The following is a 22,013-nucleotide window of genomic DNA, read 5'->3' as shown; positions in this document are numbered from 1 at the left end:
TCTCATCTCGCTGTCTTTCCCCCAGATCATGAAGGAAAAGCAGGAATGGCCTCTCTTATTTTAAAGCAGAATACAACATTAGACTTGGAGCAAATGTATAAGCAAGTAGTGACCTATCTACCAAGTTATGCTTGTCCTCTTTTTTTAAGAGTCCAGGTAAGCTGCATTACTGCACAGCGCATGCAAACACCTACATCATTTAACACAGAGGTGGCTAAATGAGTAACAGAAAGTGCTTGTTCATATATCACTTGATTAGTTTTAGAACTGTTCCTAATTGCTGTCTTCATTAATGGGGTCCTGGGAAAGGAATTACATAAAAAGTCAATAAAATTTTCAGATTATGTTAAAATGGGAGGAATTGTACAAATAAGTAAGGATAGAGATCATACAAAAGGATTTAGGGGGATTAGAAGCATGAACATGGGAAAAACAAAAAGATTCAGATTAGTAAAATGTGAACAATGGCATCCAGAGAAAACAATCTAAAATCCATTTTATTCAGTCGAAATGAGAGAATAGAGAAGTAGAGCTAAAGCAGATACTGGTTGTGCACAGTAAATGAAATGTTATTTGCTGTATAACATAATGACATTAAAGCATTTTAAAAGGTACTAGGTAAATTGAAAAGGTGAATTAAAACATATATTATCGTCTCCACTATAATCATCAAAGTCATCGCTATTTGTGTACTAGTACTATCCAATTTGAGGAAAAAAAATGGTCGTCGTCCCCCCCCCCAAGAGTTAAAATTGTAAATGTAATCCAAGGTACTAGATATGGCTAGAAAAAAATGGGATAGTATAGAAAACACAGAATGCTGATCATCACAGTAAGTGAAGTCTGATGAGCATCTTCATTTCCGATAAGTGTTTTGAAAACATCATGACAAAGGCAAACAGAAAAATGTTTTCAAAGATGTTGATGAAGGAAGTCTCCTAAGTCTGAGGAGAAGATGAAAAAAATAATCATTGAAAAGAGAAGTTATGGAAGTTTGTTCCCTGGGTCGATCAGAGATTGAATACTCATTCAGAATAAAGAGGGGAAAAGGTGGAGGCTATGAAAGACCTTGAAATTGAAATATATGTGTGTGTATATATACATATATCTCGTAAGTCCAGGAAGATACCCTTTGAAGCAGCATTCTGGTACAAGCAAGCAAGATTACACTTGAGAATGTTGCAGTAGTCAGTTTACAAAATGATGAGAACCTAGTCTAGATTTATTGCTATACAGGGCATAAAAAAGCCTTTATGCTGGGCAAAAGGTATCTGAATCTTGGAGGTAGCCTGGGTATTGAATATGTGGAACTTTGATTAGAATTTAAATGCTTACATTACAGATTAATTGCTGTTGGTACTGCTGTCATTAACCAAGAAAGAAGGTAGTGGGTGGAACTTCAAGAGAAAAAAAATTTAAAAAAAAATTTAAAATTTTAAAATTAAAAAAAAATTAAAAACCTATTGAGCTTTATCTGATATGTAATCGTACTTTAGAAGATGTCAGAATGTTTCTTATACCAACAAAAGCAGGTAGATACAATCTGGAAGTAGATCTGGAGTAGACACAATAGCTCTGAGTTCTTGGAGATAATACTTAAGTTTTCATTTTCAGAGATTGTTTGCATATATATAGAAATGTAAAGACAGAAGAGAAGATAATGTAGAGAGGTCATAAAGTGGGGCTGAGAAGCAGCAGGGAGGATAGAGAAAAGAGTCGCACTAGAGATTCCTCCCACTACTTTTTCCAAGGGACACAGTGACATGGAAAAGAAGCTTGAAAACATTATAAAATATGTGGTAAACATCCGCCTTTATTTGGATCTGGCTGAATATGAGTATGGCTGATTTAGTATGTGATTCTTTCAACCATTTATTTAAGGTGGCAATAATCATAGATACAGAGAATTTTGGGAGTTTTATCAGGAATAAGTTCTTGATAGTGGCAGTTTTTACTCTCAGATTCTTTATGATGTGTAGTTTTAGACTGTGCTCAAACGAAGAAGCTAGATTGTCTCAGGCAGGCTGGGGCTACACCGAATGAGACACTGCACAGCAATAAAGAAAGCAATGGGCTGTAACTTTTTTCCACTGTGTCTCTGGGTGTTGGTCCACGACAACACCCAGAACCAAAATTTCTAGTTTTCCAGCTTAACGAGAATAAACAGTATTAACCTTATATGAGGTAAGATTTTCAAAAACAAATGTGAATGTGAGGAAAGAAAAGAAGCTCTTGTATTGAGTAACAAATCTTTCTCTCTTCAATAGGAAAAAATGGAAATGACTGGAACATTCAAACAACAAAAATTTCGACTGGTGGATGAAGGTTTTAATCCATCTACAATTACTGATCCTCTTTATTTTTTAGATAATTCTAAGAAGGCATATGTCTTGTTAACCAAAGAAGTACATGAGATGATCTTATCTGGGAAGATAAAACTTTAATTAACCTAATAATAGGCTATTAAGGGACAGTCTATACAAGCTACTATATGAGAAAACAGTAGTGTTGATCACCTGTCTTTATACATAGTTATCCAGACTAATATTTTATATACTTGATATTTACATTCAGATATGTCTTGTGTCTTTCCTCACTTGATCACTGTTGTTCACTAATCATTTTTTACCTCTTGAGACCAATTTCTCAGTAAATGACCTGTAAAACGTGACTGAAATCTATTTTATCTTAATTTTGGAATTTAAATGCTGAGTCTGGTAGTTTTTCGTAGTAATAAATGAATATGAATGATATGTGGTGTTAAACAGTAAAAAAAGATTCAACATATAAAGATATTGTGGCACAAGTTGTTGTTTCTAGAGAGTGAAAATATGCCAGTAACATCTTTTTAAAATGTAGTTTACATTTAATATATACTTGGGGATATATATTTTCAGAAATAAATATTTGACAGTGGTTGAAAGAAAAATGTCTTCTGCAGAGGACTTTTTTGATGGGACATAAAATGAAAGAGAGTGAAGCTGAAGAAAGCCCTCCAAACAAACCCAAAACTAAGAGGTTTATATTACCATCACTGCTGAGATTTTTTTTGTCATAATCAAGCTCTTTCATTTGTTAAACTGGCTCTTTGGAGTGTCAGATTCTGAAGACAGCAAACTTCTGTGAAATGTTTAGCAGCAGATTGACAATAGGCAGAAAAAATGCGCACACTTAATGGGGAAAATCATTTATATAGCATAAAAAGCATTATTACAGCACTTTGTAATGCATATTGACTAACAAATAGCTTCCTTACTCTTATTAATGACTGCCAGAGATTATTATTTTATGAGTATAAAATATAATAGAAATTTTGGAATTCTAAATTGTATGCTCTAACACATTGCTTTTTAAAAGTTTTAAAATAAAGTATATGACTATTTAAACCAAATTGTGTTCTGTCTCAGTTTAAGTCTGATTGGATAAAGCCTGTTTTGTTGCGTATTTTGATACACTACTTGCACAGTGTCCCCCTCTAATGGATTGTGATGCCAGTTTTGATCAGCTGGAAGCAGTATCATAGAATACTGAAAGGGCAACTCGCTTCGACACTGGGCGTCAGAAGTCTCTCTTCTGTCATAACTTTGCTATTAAACCAGGCTCTCATAAAAGAGTAGGATGTAACATACTTAAAATCTTTTCTTTTTTCTTTCTACTTTGTTCATCTAACAACATTAGAACCTGTGTCAACTATTGATTATCTGATTATCACTTTCAGAGATTTTCCTTAAAAACCCAAACCAAGGACACAGTAAAAAACATATGAAGATTCATATCTTGGTTATATTTCTGAATACCATATTCGTTTTTTTATTTATTTTACTTTACAGTAGTTGATACTGTTTATGACTAGTGAAAAGGTTCTACCACTTAGATGCAACAGAAATGAGAGGGGAAAAAAAGAAAAAAGAGTAAAGTAACAAGTTAATACCTTTCTGAAAAAAAAAAAAAAGGAAATAAAATGAAATAAAATACTGTTAATAAGCATCGCCGTTTGGTGGCTTATTTTGTGAAGTACCTAAAATGCAGAAGATGATTGCTTCTGTGTGGAGTGGTTAGGGTGGAGAGAGCATTAGAGGAAGAAAACTGCGTGTGTGCTAACTTTCATTGTCTGTACACTACTAGGGCAGCCAATTGGTGTTTCTAAGCTCTGCGGTGTATTTCAGCAGCAGCAGGGCTCTCCCAATTTAGCTGGTTTGAGCAGCTGATAGGTGTTTGTTTCCCAGCTGTGACCACTAGAGGAATACAGAATTAGAGCTAATCCCCTGTATTCCTCAGTGTAACCAAGTCAGGCTGGGCAATCTGCCTGTTTTCAAAGGCTAGTAAAAGAGTCCTGTCCCATGCCCTGTCTCAAGAGATGGGATGCTTATGACACGAAGAAAATAATAAAGGGAAAATCTACAGAACCACAGGCTCTGTATTTCCTAAGGGAAAACAGTATATTATTTTCAATCCAGTAGTTTTCTTTCTTTTAGCCAGTAGGTTAGGTGCCAGCAGAGGCGCTGAAGCATGTTGCAGCAAAAGGTCACATTTCCCATGGATATGTAAATTGTTGAACTGGCACTGAAGTTAGGCTGAGTGACAATGGTGTTTACGTCAAACACCAGGAAGGGACTTCCTTTCAGAATGAGAAAATATTCGGACCAACCTGTTCATTTCCTACCCTCATACCAAGATCAACATGGGGAATGGCTGAGGGCTGAGGGCTTGAGTGTCACTGCAAAATTATGCCCCAGTATTTGACTGGGAAGTTTCATTTCATGTAGTAGGGGTAAAGAAGCAGCTGGGGTGTGGATGGAGAGCTGCACTGCTAACCTCACATATTAAAAAAAGAAGAGAGAGAGAGACTGAAATAAATAAAGGTAATTATTTTTGAGATTTAGCGTCGTGAAGTTTTCCTCTGCAACTGGGGATGGTGGATGATGAAAGAACTGTTTATTTTAAAAAAATGAAGTTGGGTTTCTTACTTAGGGAAGGTAAAATTCTGTGAGGATAAACACATATCCACACTCTTGTCCTGGTGAATCTGGTACAGTTAATACAGTTACAGTCTGGATTAGTTTTCATAAATCTTTCTCAGGATCTCCAGGAAACTAAGAAAATACTAAGTTCCTAAGCAGATCATGGGCTGAATTGTAACATCGTCACCCATCAGGCCGATACAGCTTTTCAAGAGATAAAGCATCTAAACTCTCTCTCACACTCCCACCCGCATTCCCATACCTGTAACAGACACCATAAAGAATGTATTTCAATTGACCTACTAATTCCCCGCAGATGACATGAACAAAATGTCTTCTACTGTGCATTCTCACACACAATAGAAATTATAAGACACATACCAGTATTTATGAAACTTACTCATTAAGTCAAAACTAATTTCAAGCAAATAATGTTCTTCTGTTTAAAATTTGCTGTCTCAAAGTATGCCATTTACTGTAAAACTAGATGCAAAGATTCAGTAGACAGACAAAGAAAGTTGCACATGAATAGTAGTAATTTTAGGAACAAATTTAGTGTATATTAGATGTATATTATTAGAAATACTGCCAGTAGCTGACGGCATAGTCAGATAATTAATTTTGCCATAAGGGTAACATCAGAAGATCGCCAGATTGCGTCCTGGTATTCAGGACATAATACCTTATACATTATACCCTTAATTCCCTTAATTAGGCAACAGATTATATGATATAGATGGCAATGGCAGTTTTAAATGACATCAGAGTGAAATGAAATCCCCGTATCAGTAGCAAACCCACAAGTTCTCCATTCAGTTTCTCCAAAGACTGCATCAGACGCAGTTCAAATCAAACGGTCAGGAACTGCTTTTGCAATGTAACAAAGCAGTCTTAATTTCTGCCTTGCAGCAGGAGATACACTGACCTATTTCCACCTGGAGCTCTTCTGGGCACCATGAGGTTTGCATGGTTCCTGTTATTACATAGTCCTGCATCAGAAGTGGGGGTTTGTGCATTGTGTCAGCTGTACCATATAGAGGAAAAATTCGTAGTTATAAAAAGGGCACTTAGACTGGCAAAGAAACACTTGTTACTGCTGTGGTCGTCTCTTTTGCGTCAGGTAACTGATACTGCTATGCTGACAAAACTAATAGTTCTTGCAAGTATGTATGGACAGTGTTACCAGTATAGGACTGGCGAAGTCTGCTAAGTTGATCTTTGTGGTGATTCTGGGCTTACAACTCAACTAAATGGCTCAGTTCACTTAAAAAAACCCACCCAACCAACCAACCGAAGAAAACACACACACACACAAAAAAAAAAAAAACAAACAGGAAAAAAAAAAAAAAGAATGTTAGAACAAGTTGAGTGCTGAGCATGCAATTACTCAATAATTTGAAGCATATTTTGCAAGAAAGGAGTGAATGCCTTGACTGGAATTATACTATGAAAAGGGTCCTGCACATTCAGTGCAAGCTGCTGCATACAGACAAACCAAGCTGACAGTCTTTTACAGTGCTTCCTATATAGATGGACATATCTTTGGTTTTAAAATACTGTCTAAAAAAGTAGATTTGATCCAAAACCAGAAACTTATTTTGGTATACAGTTATTTGTCTGGTAAAATCTATTCTTCATCTGGTTTTGCCAGGTATTTGCGCATCTTTGTTAACTACACGTGGCCAAAATATACTCACTGGCTTCAAAATCAGACCAGCTCATTTAATCTAGTTTACATGGAAAGTATCTGTAATTGGCAAACTCTGACTCTATTTATGTTAACGAAAATTAATCAAATAGTTACATACAGGTGCAGATCTTTACAGTTTTAAAAATGAAAGCGTTCATGGGCATTAAGATAGTATTTTCTGATTAAAGTTACCCAACCTAAACAAATACATATGTAAAGACAAAAGGTTCATGGACAGGATGATGGATGTCAGAGAAACTAAATGATGACTTTGTGAGTAATGCCAACTAGAGTGTTACTTGTGATTCAAGAAAAACATGTTGTACTCACTAGCACAATTTCCATTCAATTTTCTTTTTATTCTTCCTTTCTCATTCATTCTTTTTTCTTGCTAATAACAAAATGTACTTACATTCTTAATTTTTAAAAAAATTGGTAATGGTAAGTTCGGAGCAGAGCATACTAATGCTGAAACCAGTCATCTTAGGTGGGAATTTTGTTGGACCCAGTAATGAGTTACTGACTCTAGTAATCTGGACACATTTTTATATTAGACATGTGAAATGTACTCTTTTTTTTTTTTTTTAAATATGTTGGAGTAGTTAGGTTCATGGCCTCACTGAAAGCACAGAAATTAAACACACAGACTTTACCAGGGAGCTGCCTTTGAAAACCTAGTGAATGACTTAATTTTTTCTCCAAATTCAGGACATAACCACACTAATTTTGAAAAATGGCATTGAATGCCAACATAATTCAATAAAATATAGGTGGCTATGGGATCATTCAACTAGCTACCCGGGTATTTGCAAAATGTGGGAGTTTTTCCAAAGGCATTGCTACTAGGCACCTGGCAGTACTTTTCTGACAATGTATGAGCACACCTCTCTTCTATTATATGCTAATAGGTTTTTCCACTGAGTGGGCTGCACTTTAATAGTAAAAGACTTGATCTATAGTACTGCTTTTTGGTTTTGTTTTTGTATTTTTTTTTGCACTGGACATGCTTTTCTACACAGCTTTTCCAGCTCAAGCTGAAACACCTGTGCTATGCCAGTCATACCTAGCTCGTGAGCAAACTGTGAAGAGGGATTAATTTGTTCCAAACTGTACTCTCCGTGTATGAGGATTCATTTTTACTGGTATTGTAAAAGCATGAATTTGAATATAGAACTCCAGAGAGGAATGCCTGAGCATTAGCTCATTCTACCAGCTTCTCGTCCGAAAGGTACGTAGGAACAGGATGCTACACAAACACATTTGTGTTAGTAAATTAGAGCCCTCTCAGATCTATATTTCAGTTATATCTGAATGATAAGCCTTCTCAGTAAGTTAAGAATACACATAGACAGCAAAACTGACACAAACATCAAAGTGGTCTTCTGACATTTATCTTTTTTATAAAGGAAAACTACCAGCGATCACCTTTAGTGGATGCAAAAAAAAAAAAAAACAAAAACCTAACGATGTCATTAATTCAAATGTCAAAGTAGAGCTTTAAAATTAAAAGGTATTTATGTCTGTCAGCTCCTAAAAACAGCATGCAGGAACTGTAGATTGCTTTCCACTTCACTAACATTACAATGAAAGTCAATACTTCTAGAGTATAATTCTATTGTGGCTGTAATTAAATGAACAGCATGTGTGTAGCTGAAAAAGACACCTGTCTATTAGGTGCATTTCATGGTGTAAAATTTTGATACCTTTCCTTCATTTTTTAAAATAATGTTGTTAAAGAAACTGCAAATTGGCAGTAAACACGGTATATCCCAAATTAGCCACTGCAATTTAGGGAATCAGAGTGAAATACAGGGAGGAAGGAGAAGGTTTCAGATCCCTTACCATTTTCTGGTAGAGACTAGCACTCACTCCTGGCTATGTCAGGTTTCATAAGAAAGTGGGATGAAGCCCTTTTAGGCTGCGAAAATTCTTTAAAAAAAAAAAAAGAATGAAAACATTAGCTGTGAAAATTCAGACTGTACTCCAGATTTCTAAAAGTGGATCATTATTTCTGTAGTAATCCAAATCAAAATCTTGGATACAAAAAGACTAAGAGACTATGATATTGCAAAAGTCTGGATTAAATTTCAAGGGTGCAGAACATTTTTGAAGTCCTACTACTCGGAGGCGTTCCACTTATAACCTTCCACCTTTACCACCTTTTTCATTGTTTTAAGCATATCTATACCTTTACACATATATCTTTTTATATATATATTTATATATAAAGTATCTATCTCTCCCTCTCTAAAACCCCAAAGAGATCTAAGTTCCTGTGTCATTTGAAGCCATCATGCTGAGGAGAAAATGTTGCTTGTCTTTGAAGCCGAATAGCTGATGGAAACAGAATTGCTGCAGGCGTTGTTTCAGTGCCTAGCTCAAGGGCTCAAATGCTTTGTGAAATTCACAGACATCATGTTGGATGACAGTGCCTTAAAAAATCTAAGGGGAGAGTTATATGCCTGAGAATAGGATCCATAAAAGTCAGCTCAAACAGCAACTGCCTATATCGACTAGCGGGGAACAGTGAGAAGAGGATTATGTCTTAAATCCACCTCCTGCCAGCACGTAGGAATCTAATTCTCATTTGCTGGGAGCACAGAGATAGTTGAACTCTCTCCTGGAATTACACAAAAACAAATTTTTTGCAAATCCTTGTCATTCTACAGATTGCCAGCAAAAAGATAGTCATACGTATTCAGCTCAGTTTCTATCCAAGCATTTCATTAGAATTATAAATTAAAGATAGGAGAGGAAATTATTTATTGATGGCATGTGAAAGCACTGTAATCACTCATATATCATGGCAGTAACAAAGCCATATTCTGTCGTAAGAGGAGGAAAACCTCTTTTGAAGGATAAGCAATATGACTCCATTTCCATTTTGCTGGCCACAAAAATCCAATTTTCGTGAAGAGAAGCTTACATCTACCCAAATACCTGTAATCTGCCATTAACAAACTGGTTTTGTTGGGAAATTCCTAGTTCAAAAACATCATTAAGTATGACTCACAATTGTCTTAGTCCATTTTTATACTGGCATATCTCTGCTACAATGAGGAGTCCCTGTGCCATTTGTCAGGTATATTCTAAACTAGCTTGAGGTAGTAAGTTTTTTCCAGATGTACAGATGATTTTGAAAGACCTTTCAGCTTCCTCTTGTGCTATATGAAAACTAAATTTCTTTAGAGAAATGTGGCACACTGGAAGGCAAAATATTGTCAAATACTTTTGAGATCACTCACCTTGTTCAGCTGGATCATAACATTAAACAAAAAGAAGCCCTCCCTAACTAAAATGTTGATCTTGTAGTCTGTATTTTTTGTGACCCTCTCTATATGATGTTCAGTACAAGTATTGCTCTTCTTAGGGAAAATATGGCCTAGTTAAGATAATCTCTGCCTTGCTTTGATAGGCAATGACCACTGTCAGAAAAGGAGGTGCTAAAAACGGTTTCTAGAGAAAAACAGTTTCCAGGACTGAATGAGGACCATCAGTGAATTACCAGTAGCTTTTTCAGATGAGTCTTTATTTACGCAGCCAGGCAGTAGGTGACAATTACCCTCACATACCCTGCACTGTACATGTTCTGTTGGCAATTCCCACACTTATGTTCAGAAACTGTATATTCAGAGATCTGCATGATTTAAATGGAAATCATTCTTTCTGCACCCCATAAATCACAGTATCCAGCCTTGTGTCACCACCATCCTGTCTATGTTTAACAAATAAAGCTGCTAGGTATTCTCAGTAGAGAAGCCAGCAAGAAATCAACTGAAGGAATATGCTAGATAGCATAGGGCCTGCTGCATTTAATAAAATACTAAAACACAAATGTGTGACTCATTTTTATGTCATTCTGTTGAAAAAATAGTTCTACATAGATGTTTCTTGAGCTGCAAGAGAATTATATATTCGCTGTGATATTAAGACTGGAGTCACCCAGCAGCAGTTATTTGAAAAATATATGTCCAGTTTCCAAAACTGCAGGCTTTTTTAATCTTACTACAAGTTTTTCTGAACAATTAGAATTTGTATTACAACTGCTAATTCATGCGTCTGGCAGGTGCTGGCTATCACAGAATCACAGAATGGTAGGCGTTGGAAGGGAACTTTGGAGATCATCTAGCCCACCCCCCCGCCAAAGCAGGTTCACCTACAGCAGGTTGGACAGGAATGCATCAAGGTGGGTTTTGAATATCTCCAGAGAAGGAGACTCCACAACCTCTCTGGGCAGCCTGTGCCAGTGCTCTGTTACCCTCAAAGTAAAGTTTTTCCTCATGTTGAGATGGAATTTCCTGTGTTCCAGTTTGTGCCCATTGCCCCTTCTCCTGTCTCTGGGAAAAAAGTTCGTACTGAAAAAAGTCTAGCGCCATCCTCTTGACATCTGCCCTTTAGATATTTATAAGCATTGATAACATCCCCTCCGTCTTCTCCGGGCTAAACAGATCCTCATAAGAGATGTGATCCTTTGTAGACCTCCACTGGACTCTCCAGCAGTTCCCTGTCTTTCTTGAACCTGGGAGTCCAGAACTGGACATAGTACTCCAGATGTGGCCTCACCAGGGCAGAGTAGAGGAGGAGATGACCTCCCTCGACCTGATGGCCACACTCTTTTTAATGCACCCCAGGATGCCATTGGCCTTCTTGGCCACCAGGGCACATTGCTGCTTCACGGTCAACTTGTTGTCCACCAGGACTCCCAGGTCTGTCTCTGAAGAGCTGCTTTCCAGCAGGTGTGTCAGCCACTCCTCCCAGTTTTGTGTCATCAGCGAACTTGCTGCGGGTACGCTCTGTCCCCTCATCCAGGTCATTGATGCATATGTTGAACAAGACTGGACCCAGTACTGACCGCTGGGGAACACCGCTAGTTACAGGCCTCCTATTAGACTCTGCGCTGCTGATCACAACCCTAATCGGGTTCCTGATTGCGGAGCTTCTCTCACTGTGAATTCTTATAGAGGATAGGGCATTGCGTCTAGCAACATGAATGGCTTAAAGCCATAATCCTGCAGTTACCACTGGGGTTCTGCTTTGCCTTTCCTTTTCTAAGCCCCAGATAATGCATATAATCATTCCACTTTGAAGTAACCCCTGAGGTTTATTAGGAAAAAGAGAAAAGATTTCAGCTATTGAAACTCTTAGTAACTTTGCCAATGACATTCAGTTGATCCCACTGAAAACACACAGGGAATAATTTTGGCCCTGCATATTCCATTGCATCATTCTTTATTATTAAAACCCTGTTCAAATTACTGATTTTTTACCCGTAGCTTTCAACGATTATTCATTTTACAGTCCATCGTTGAACAAATAGTCACCCAAACCCTACTCCTAGTAGTAGAAATCCCCCCAAAGACAAAGAACTTTAAGGAAAAGAGAAAACATGTTGGTTTTTTTCTTCAGCTTTTTTTCATCGTTTGCTTTTCCTTGGATGCTACAGCACTAAAGCCTGAATGAAGAAACAGTTTTGTAACTACTAAATGTTTCAGACATATTTATGTATTTGTTTGCAAAATAGGTCAATTGCCACTCAGCTTCGCTGTTATGAATATAATCTATTAATTGTGCAGGTGTTGCCAGACCTGGAGTGATGATAAGGCTCTTCATTCTGGTATCTCAAAGACACTGACAATAGATTCTAGCTAAAAATATCTGTGCTCTGGAGCTCTTCTTTCCCCTATGCTCTGTTATTCCATTAAAAAAAAAAAAAAAAAAAAGTTGCTAATTTTAAGGAAACAGGAGGCAAGGGATAATTCTTTAGTTAATGCAAAATCACTCGTGGATTAAGGATTCCTGGAATTAAACCTATGAATCTCCTGAGGGTCGAAAACCACATTTCATTTAGTAGCTGCTAATGCATAAGTTTGTCAGGCAGATGTTCCAAATGACAGTAATCAAGTTAGAAAGCCTTTGAAAGAGCTCTTGAGTTAGTAAATTACATCCTCAAAATAAAATATTTAGGACTGGGAAACTGAGGACTAGGGTGATTGATTTAAAAATAGATAAAATGGGGATGAATGCTGACAGTGAAAGAGCAGGCAGAAGACATTTCTTTTCTCCTTAAAATTCTCTAACAATTTCCTCTGTGTTACAGTTTGCTGATATGCCTCGCAAGAGTGGAACGACACTTTCCAATGTAGGTCAGAAAGCATGCCTAAGAGGAAAGCATATCAAAAGAAAACGCAAAGGCAAAATGTGATAGAAGCACCTTGTTGATTTGGGTAGCTATTCACACTGAGAAGGGAGCAGAGAGGGCAAAAATTCGGTTGTATTTAAATTGACCCTACAGAGTTTAGCTCCCGATAATCGATTCATGTTTTTCAGGATTAAAGGCTAACTTGCTCACCTGGTGATATATCTGCCAAAGCTTGCCTTCACACTTTGTGCTACACAATTACAGATGTTGGGTCAAAACCCTGTGTGCACCAAGAGGCTTTGCAAGCTGCCCCCCCCGCCCCGGCCCTGGGGGGACTGGCTGCCCATGCTGGTGGCCAGCCCTGGCAACCTGCAGCCGCCGGGGCTTGCACCAGGCTGCGGGGGAAGAGCTACGAGGTGCCTCACCAGGGCCCTTCCCGCCTTTGCCAGCAAACTGCTTCGAACCTCAGGCCTTTGAGCTATGTTACGGGTGTCACTGAACCCAGACAGACACTTTGCTGACCCTAAAGCCGAAATGCTGTCCCAACTTTCCTGGATTGACTTTGGAGTTCCCTCATCGCCAGAGACTTGGCTGTTCCTGAACTGCTCCGCTTTTCTGGTCTGACTGTTGCAAGACCGTGTCCTTGAGGGTGAAAGCATCGCCTCTGGTTGGCGTGCCACCGTCCCCAGCTCCCAGGCAGTATTTCCCCGGTGGAATAGCCCACTTGCACAGAGCAAACCCTTCACAGGCATTCGGCTATTTCTAGGATCCTGAAACAGACAGCTCGGAGGGTTTTGGACACTATAAAGACAGCTGCATTAAGAAAAACAGTGTTAGTTGCTATTCCTTGGGGCTTCTTTTAATTTAAATATTGCCACTGGCTGAATTCGATGTCTTCAACGAGCTGAATAAGAACTGTGTAAAACCAGAGAGAAAAAGGACAGTTATTGCAAGCTCAGTTGCGTCCTCAGAATGTGACAACAGACGTGATTTTGATTCATCTTTGATAGCTGAAAAAGTGTTTAATTGCCCTGGCTATTAAAATGCATCAAATGCTTTCCTTTTTTATCAGTAAATTGTAAACTACTGCTTTAGTTATTTCAAAAACGTCATATGCTTTACAATCAGAAGCAAAGTAGGTCTTAACATAAGAAAATAGTGATTGTCTGAGAAAACGAATAGCATTTGTGATTCCATGCACATCAGTTACAAAGAACAAACCATACAGTACTGTTGAAAAAAATTGAATTACTCCCATCTGTGGAAGAAGTGTCATATCCTACCAAAAGTCCTTGAGAACAATGTACATCTTTTAGGGTGGAAAAGGCTACCACAGGGTACTGTAGAGGAGAAGATGGCCCTTCTGCAAGGAACCAGGCATCTCACCATAAGTCTTCTCTTCCAGCCCTAAATGTGACCTCCTCTGCCTGCAATCCTTCCTCCTGCTGGGGGCAGCCCTTCCTCCAGGGTGATGCTTTAGCCCCCCTGCAAGTCATGGGTGAACTTCCATACGCTCATGGCTTGCACACTCCACACAAACGACTGCTCAGAAAATCTTGCCCATCCTACCACGGCTACAATCAGCAGCTATATATATGATATACACATCACACATCACATCATCTTATACACATCAAGTGTGTACTAGTAGGTATTAGTAATATGAACACACGTGTATACATTTATTACAGCTATTGTGCAAGAAAGCAAAAACCACGATACCTGAGGACAGAGACAGTATGCCAAAGCATGGAGTCAACAAAGCAGAGTGTAACGTCAGAGATGGTAACAAAATTGGGAAGTAAGCTGAACTGGCAGCCATTCATTCATGAATAAACAGCTCATTTGCAGGAGAAAAAATGTGTAAACTTTGAAAAACCTGGTGACTTGGGGAACCTAGACTTGTCTGGTAGCTCCCTAGGTTTTTGTCCAACCAGTTAGACAAAGTGGAAAGGTCCATAACTGCTAACAGCATGAAGAGAAAAAGGTGCCACTTTAGACATGTGTCTACATGAGAATCATGGAATCACAGAGTTTCAGAGTTGGAAGGGACCTCTAGAGATCATCTAGTCCAACTCCCCTGCTAAAGCAGGATTGCCTAGAGCACATTACTCAGGACTGCATCCAGGCGCGTCTTGCAAATCTCCAGAGAAGGGGACTCCACAGCCTCCCTGGGCAGCCTGTGCCAGTGCTCTGTCACCCTCACCATAAAGAAGTTTTTCCGTGTATTTGAACAGAACTTCCTATGTTCTAACTTGTGCTCATTGCCCCTCTTCCTGTCACTGGGAACCATTGAAAAGAGCCTGGCTCCATCCTCCTTCAACCCACCCTTTAGATACTTGTATGCATTAATAAGGTTTTCCCTCAGCCTTCTCTTCTCCAGGCTAAAGAGTCCCAGCTCTTTCAGCCTTTCCTCATAAGGGAGATGCTCCAATCCCTTAATCATCTTAGTTGCCCTTCGCTGGACTCGCTCCAGCAGTTCCCTGTCCCTCTTGAACTGGGGAACCCAAAACTGGACACAGTATTCCAGTATTCCTGGCCTCACCAGTGCAGAGTAGAGGGGGAGAATGACCTCCCTCGACCTACTGGCCACACTCTTCCCTATGAAGCCCAGGATTCCATTGGCCTTTTTGGCAACAAGGGCACATTGCTGGCTCATGGATAATTTACTGTCTGCTAGGAGCCCCAGATCCTTCTCCTCAGAACTGCTTCCCAGCAGGTCCGCCCCTAACCTAGAAGATGCTGCCTGTTGGGTAGCATACAAACTCTTCCAAGTATTGCTCTTCCAAGCAAAAGACTTGTTGAGAAAGCGGAAACTCTACAGATCCCCCAAACACAGCTATTTATGAAACATTTCTGCCTTATAAACAAAATAAAAAAAACCAAATGAAGTGACTTCTGAATATATAACAACATTACAGGAACTAGAAAGAGTTCTGCTGAACTAGAGAGAAACTACACAACCCAAAGAAGGACTTGCATAGAGAATTCTTTCAAAAGTAGCTTGTGACTAATGTTTATTTGATCCAAAAACGTGCACAGTACAGACAACACTCAAAACTATCTTCACTATGGCAACTGGTGTCCCATGTGACCAAGCAATATTGATTCAAAGGAAAAATTAAGTAGAAACATTAAATAACCTGCAAAACCTAATGCATACAAAGATGATGGAAGAGTGGCTGCAACAGATGCAGATCAATTATATCATAAAGGAAATGCTGTAAGTTTTCAGATTCATCAACCTTCAGTCAACAAAATGGATTCTACCACGTACAATTTAAGATCTCTACCACTCTCATTAGCCAACTTGAAGCCAGGGCATGAAAAAAATCTTCTCCTATTTGGTGAGATTCTGTCTCACTAGAAAAGCACATTTGTACAGTTACATTAACATTTTAAAAAAAGAAGGGTAGTAAACCTGTCTCGAAACAAAACTTAAATGAAATTTTGGTCCAACAGCTGGTGTAATTCCTACTAATTCCATGCCCTGAAAAGATAGGGCAGCAATACTCCATCTTGAAGAAATAATTGCTTAATGTTGACAACTTCAGCTGTTGTACTTTGTGAGTCCGATGAAGGTAAAAGATAATCAGATCATTAAGAATGTGCTTTAACAGTTACCATACCACATTCAATGCCAGTAATGAAGAAGGATGTAATTATTCATATTGGTAGAAATGTGAGGACAACCTCATCTGAAAAAATATCTAAGACATTTTATTTTCACATATCGCAGTGAAAAAAATCATACAATTATTCAGTAAGCTCTTTACTTTTGCATATATTTTATCTTTTATATTTATATATTTTATTAATATGGTTACTGTTGTCACATTTTACTATCCTGTCCCAACTGGTGTTATACATGAAGAAATCTAGGATATCAAAAGACAGCCTAAATGACATGGTATTGAATTGATTATTAGCAATGGAGCTTTAAAACACCCATCATGCTCCAAAATCAGATGGTGGACAGAGATTTGTCCCAATAACGCTCTTTTTACTTTGAGGTATCATTATGTAGTGGGCAATCTTAAAAATAAAGAAATAAAATAGTCTGATAATTCTTGATAAAAGGGGTGACATAGGCAGATGACATTAGATGTAAAGCTAAAACCATCATCAGTATTAACTCATTTGCAAACCTTGCAAGGAAGCAAAACCAACCAGCTGAAGAGTGCTTTATTCTTCTGGGAAACTCCAGGACCTCTTTGCCAGTCACACCTATTTCCATCCATACTGCTGCAAAAAAACCATCTGTCATTCGAACATGCAGCATCAATAGAACTGTAAGCTAATTAGCTCACATACGGGCAACACTTGTGTTGCCTGATCTCAGGGTCAGTTTGACATCCAGAATGCCCAAAGACTCCACTGCTCCCAACAGAGATTACCATTACAGGTAACTGCAGCAGAAATATAGACGTCTCTTAAAAAGGATTTTGTGTGATGTTAATAGAGTGTTCCTGCAGATGAGATAAACGGAAGTGGCTGTGCCAAGCACGGGGTGCTGAGGCAAGTCCACATTGCAGTTGGTACGGCTCAAGTGCAAAGTACGCACCTGCAAAGTCCTCCCCCCGGCAGTATCAGCAGAATTACTACAGAGCCAGCGCCAGGGACACTATCTCAGGTATGTAACTTAGATAGCAAGTAAATCTGGCCGTAAGCCCAGTGTCAAGGGCAGTTTTAAAATACAATGCAGATCCAGCCAGATATATCAAAGTCAACAGAGAGTTCAGCTGGGACTGCAAAGCCAGGACTGCAAAACTAAGCAATCTGTGCTGAACTGCGAGATAACGTGGTTACATTGCTACGACAAGGTAGCTTAATACGGGTTTGCAGGACAAGATGCGAGATCTAACAAAGGTTTTTGTGGCAACGCTATTGCTTTAACAATGTAATCTCTGACATGCCCTCATAGGGAATAAAAGCAGTAGTTTGGACGCGAGATGAAAATAATTCTGAAATATCACAGGGGAACTGAGGAACACTGAAATAATAGAAAATCAATGAAACTGTGCAGAAAAGCAGTGTGCTTATGTACGTCAGTTTATGAAGTATAGTAGCATGGATATTCCTTTTTCCTTGATGTCCTTCCTATTGCAGATGTGTAAATTTCAGGCAGTTGCTATGCCGAAGAGGATTTTGAACCATAAGAAATCTGTCAGCTCTCTCTGATTTTAAAGCTACCTGCTCAGTTTGGACTCTCAAAGCACAAAACTGTTAACTGCAGGACATGCCTCACCATTCACATTTTTCTCACTGATACAGAGGGCATCGCCAGAGCAGTAAATATTTTTCTCTAGGGCTTACTCCATACATGATTTTACTGTAATTTTCAATGGAGTACTTTGGGGAGTATATAATTTTAGTAGATTCAGTTTGACATTGTGTTTCGCTCTACAGAAGACGACCATGTAATAGGCTTTCAGGCAGACTGAAATGAACAAGTAAAATGAATCAGACAGAAAATATACTTCTGAAGCTTTGAATTGAGAAACTGATAAACCCTCATCCAAAATTTAGAATACCGAACTGGTTTTGTCTTACAAAAATGTGAATTCTTTTCTCTTTACACTAAAACATTTACATTTTAATGCCCTGAATTCCAACCTTCGATCTGAAACCTAATGCATGCCTCTATTTTTAAAGTGGACATAGCATGAGCTTCCATGTCTCTCACCTTATCCATCCTAGCTCTTGATGGAAGTGCTCCTTAACTGCTGAAAACAAACAAACAAAGAAAAATGCTTTCCAGAGGCTACAGATCAGATGACCTTGTTCAGTTCTGCTGCAGGAATGGAAGATTTCATGTGGCAGGCAGAGCCTTGTGTCTGAGAAGAATGCCAATGGACTTGTTAGTAGGAAGACTTGATACAGACAGACATTTTCAGAATTGGGCTAAGGAAATTTGGCCTTCACTTAAAATCTTTGATACTTCCATGATTTTCAATAAATTTCTTTACAGTGTGCTGTTGTGTGTACCACCCAAGAGGCATATTTGCCGTGATTATATCCCTTTTTTTATGGCTTTGGCAGATGCTGAGCTTGTATGAGATTGGCAGCATCCTAAAAAAAACATGGTTGGAGATCAGAAACACTGACTTCCTAATAGAAGTTAGATTTTTCATTATTGTATATGAGGACCAATCACACATTACTTGCAATGCGAAGTGCTGAAGAGATGTGTTACAAATGCTCTTGTTCAAACTGGGTAAAAAGTACATCTTTGTTTCGAGCCAGTATAATGTGGATCAGTGGATATTTTCTCCATGTAGCACATCGTACCCTCTTTTCCTTCCGTGAAGCAAGAAATGCTATGCTGGATTTTCTAGGCGGACTAGACCCTCATGTTTGTGATGGTGCCATACCTCTACAACTTAATTAAAAGCAGCCTGATCTGCCACTGCCACAGGAGCTGTATGATTAAAACACACATGAAAGGTCAGTGAATTTAACTTGCACCCAGCTGGTGGTGCTTGGAAAGCGTCCCTTCCTGAGTTTGTGTCTCAGGGTGATACTTTGAAAGCTGAAGATGACCAGTTGAGGGAGAAAAATTTATGGTCTGGGATCTGCTTCCATCAGAAGTGTCTTCCTGTATGGGACAGTACCATCCAAGCATAGGCAGCTCCTGAAAAAGACTTTCAGAAGAAAAATTAAACTACATGTGGAAAGACTGACTGTGGAGTTGCTGGGGGAAGAGAAAGAATTCGAAATGCAAAAAGATCCAAAGCAGTGCAGTACGACATGGGCAGAGTTAAGATGCAGATAAAGGCTAAGGTTACATGTCACTTGGTAAGGACAGATGAGTTGAGTGGTAAAGAAAGCAGTTATCAGCTTTTACCTTCATACGTGTGCAGGGATTTGGCAGTTGTGCTCCTCTGCCTGCGAGACCTTGCACAGGTAGGAAGGGAGGGAGGAGCAAACCCCCTCCAGCTCTGCATGTCTGGCTCTTTCTCCCTGATTGTTCCTTGACCTGAGATGGGCTGGCAGGGAGGCAATGGTCAGCTGCAGTATAGCAGCCCCTCCTTGTCCAGATTTTGGATGAATCTGAGTACCGCTTCCTGGCCATGGCATAAATCTAACCCTGTTAGCAAAAACGTTTCTGTTATTTAAATAAGCTTGAATCTGGCCAACTTACCAAAACAGCATTTATGTATTCTGCATAATGACTGAGTAATTTGTATTCAAATGTATTCATCGTAGACAGCAATTGTAGAAAGGTAGGAACTTGCTATGGTGTATTTTGTTAATACAGATAGCCTTACCTTGCTATAATGGAAAAAAGAAGCCCATTTGAGACACCATTAATCAACAAAACCACTACCCATGCTATGTTTAAAAAATATACTTAATTTTAGGACTGCACTCAATTAAAATAAAGTACAAATTAAGAACTGGAAACCAATTTTAGTCACAGAAAATAAACAGAATTCACCGAGTATTCAATTTGTCACTTTTCTTTTGGAAAACTGGCACTGATTCAAGGCAGCTAATGACTGGGCCATAAAATTGTTCACCCTGTATGTACTGTAACAGCATTAATGACTGGCTGTATTCATAAATTAAATCAGCAGAACGGTAAGCATGGACAAATAATTAAAATAAGCCCTGAACCCTGGCTGCTGGATATTTTTATAGCTGGCAGGCGGAATAGTGTTGTATATACTTCACAGAACGTTCTTATATATGTATTTCTAAAGGTGGAAATTGCTTTTTTTCCCAGCTAAATATTGTCACACAGAAGATGGGATCAAATGTTTAAACAGAACCCAAATGGACAGGGTATCTTGCATTTTCACTCTTTAAAAAGTATTTTTTAATCACAGAGATGTGTTCAGTCAGACTGAATATGATCAGCTTGACACTCCCTCCTTTGGCAAGAAGGTGCAGACTTTGTATGAATCTACTGAATTCACTGGCAGTAAAAGAAGACAGAATCAATGTATATATTAGACTTGCAATTGAATCCTTTTAAAATCTTACTTTGTGTAATTTCTGCCTAGACACAGTAAAATTTGCATGTTTTCCCTGTAATATGCAGAAGCCATTGCACATTTGCTGCTTGGGTAGTGTATAAAATAATACCTTCAGGCTGCTTCAGTGCCTAGTGAGTACACAAGTGTGTAAATACGTAGTTGTGAGAGGCTCCTTACATTTGCCATTTTTAAATCAATTCATACCAACAATGTACTTTCTAAGGAAAAACAAATCAAGTGAAAATATAATATAGACATTTAACATGACAGCTGCATATTTCTGACATCAGCAAAGCACGAGAACAACTTTGAGCTTCAGTGTGTTGGTATTTAGCCAGGCAGACGTCCATTAACCTTGACGGTGTTGCCACAGCATCAGGTCACGCGTGAAAACACCCCCTTGGTTTTAACGGAGAGTATTTTCTTTCTACGAGCGTAACACAGTCCTCAGCTCCTTTCCCCACCAAAGTGCGACAGAAAATATGGTAATTACGGCAAAAATATGGGCAACGTTTCCAGCTGCCGATCATTCCTGGCAGGGGAAAAAAAAAAAAAAAAAAAAAAAAGTTAATGAATCTGCAAATTTTGTAGAGAACAGGAAGCTGGGAACGTGGGGGTGCATGGTACTCTGACCGCTCCTCCGCACCCGCAGGTTCAGAGCCCCGACGCGCAGCAGCTCGGGCACCTCCCGCTGTTCCCAAACCGGCGTTTCTGAAGAAAACCTGCTGTGCAACTCAACAAACCGCCTTCGGGAGCGGGAGCGCCCGCAGCACTTCCCCATCCCGGTCTAACACCGGGCTCCGGCATCAGGCTTGAAATGAAACCGGGCGCTTTTCGGCTCCATCAACAGGTTCCTCCCCAGACTCCGCCGGGGGCGGCCCAGCAGCCGTCCCGGCCCCTCTCCCTCCCTGCCCGCCCGCCCGCCGCCCCGCCGGGGCCGCCTTCCCCGCCACCGCCACCGCCCTCGCCCGACGGGGCGCCGCGGCTGCCGCCCCCGCCCCGCGAGGGACCGAGACCGCCCCCACGGGCGATGCCGTCGCCTCCCGCCGCCTGCCCCTCTCCGGCGGACGCGGGCTCTGCCCGTCGGCGCGGACGAGCGCGGACGTTCGGGGTGAGAGGCTGCTCCTCCCGCCGCCCGCCTGAGGGGAAGGGAGCGGCGGCGGGAGAGCCCGTGCCCGCCCGGCGGAGGCACCCCGGCAGCGCGCCCACGCCCGAGGGCTCTCGGGGCAGGGCCGGGCCCC

The 22,013-nt window shown here is 39.8% G+C and overlaps 1 protein-coding gene across 1 annotated transcript in view; it reads left to right on the top strand.

Annotated features, from left to right (window-relative positions):
• LOC309683213 (long-chain fatty acid transport protein 6-like) overlaps positions 1-2,535 on the top strand; it is a gene marked incomplete at its 5' end in the record, with an annotated part of 43,404 nt that extends 40,869 nt beyond the window's left edge. Inside the window, 2 exons of the mRNA XM_082497425.1 lie at positions 26-156; positions 2,268-2,535. Coding sequence (XP_082353551.1) covers positions 26-156; positions 2,268-2,444 — 308 coding nt within the window. The 3' untranslated portion in view covers positions 2,445-2,535. The remainder of the gene's footprint in view (positions 1-25; positions 157-2,267) is intronic.
• Between the last annotated feature and the right edge of the window lie 19,478 nt (positions 2,536-22,013).

This window comes from Vanellus vanellus (genome assembly GCF_965231255.1).
Source record: "Vanellus vanellus genome assembly, chromosome: Z".
Taxonomy (NCBI): domain Eukaryota; kingdom Metazoa; phylum Chordata; class Aves; order Charadriiformes; family Charadriidae; genus Vanellus; species Vanellus vanellus.
The sequence above is the reverse complement of the archived record's forward strand: the minus strand, read 5'-3'. Positions and strand labels throughout refer to the sequence as shown.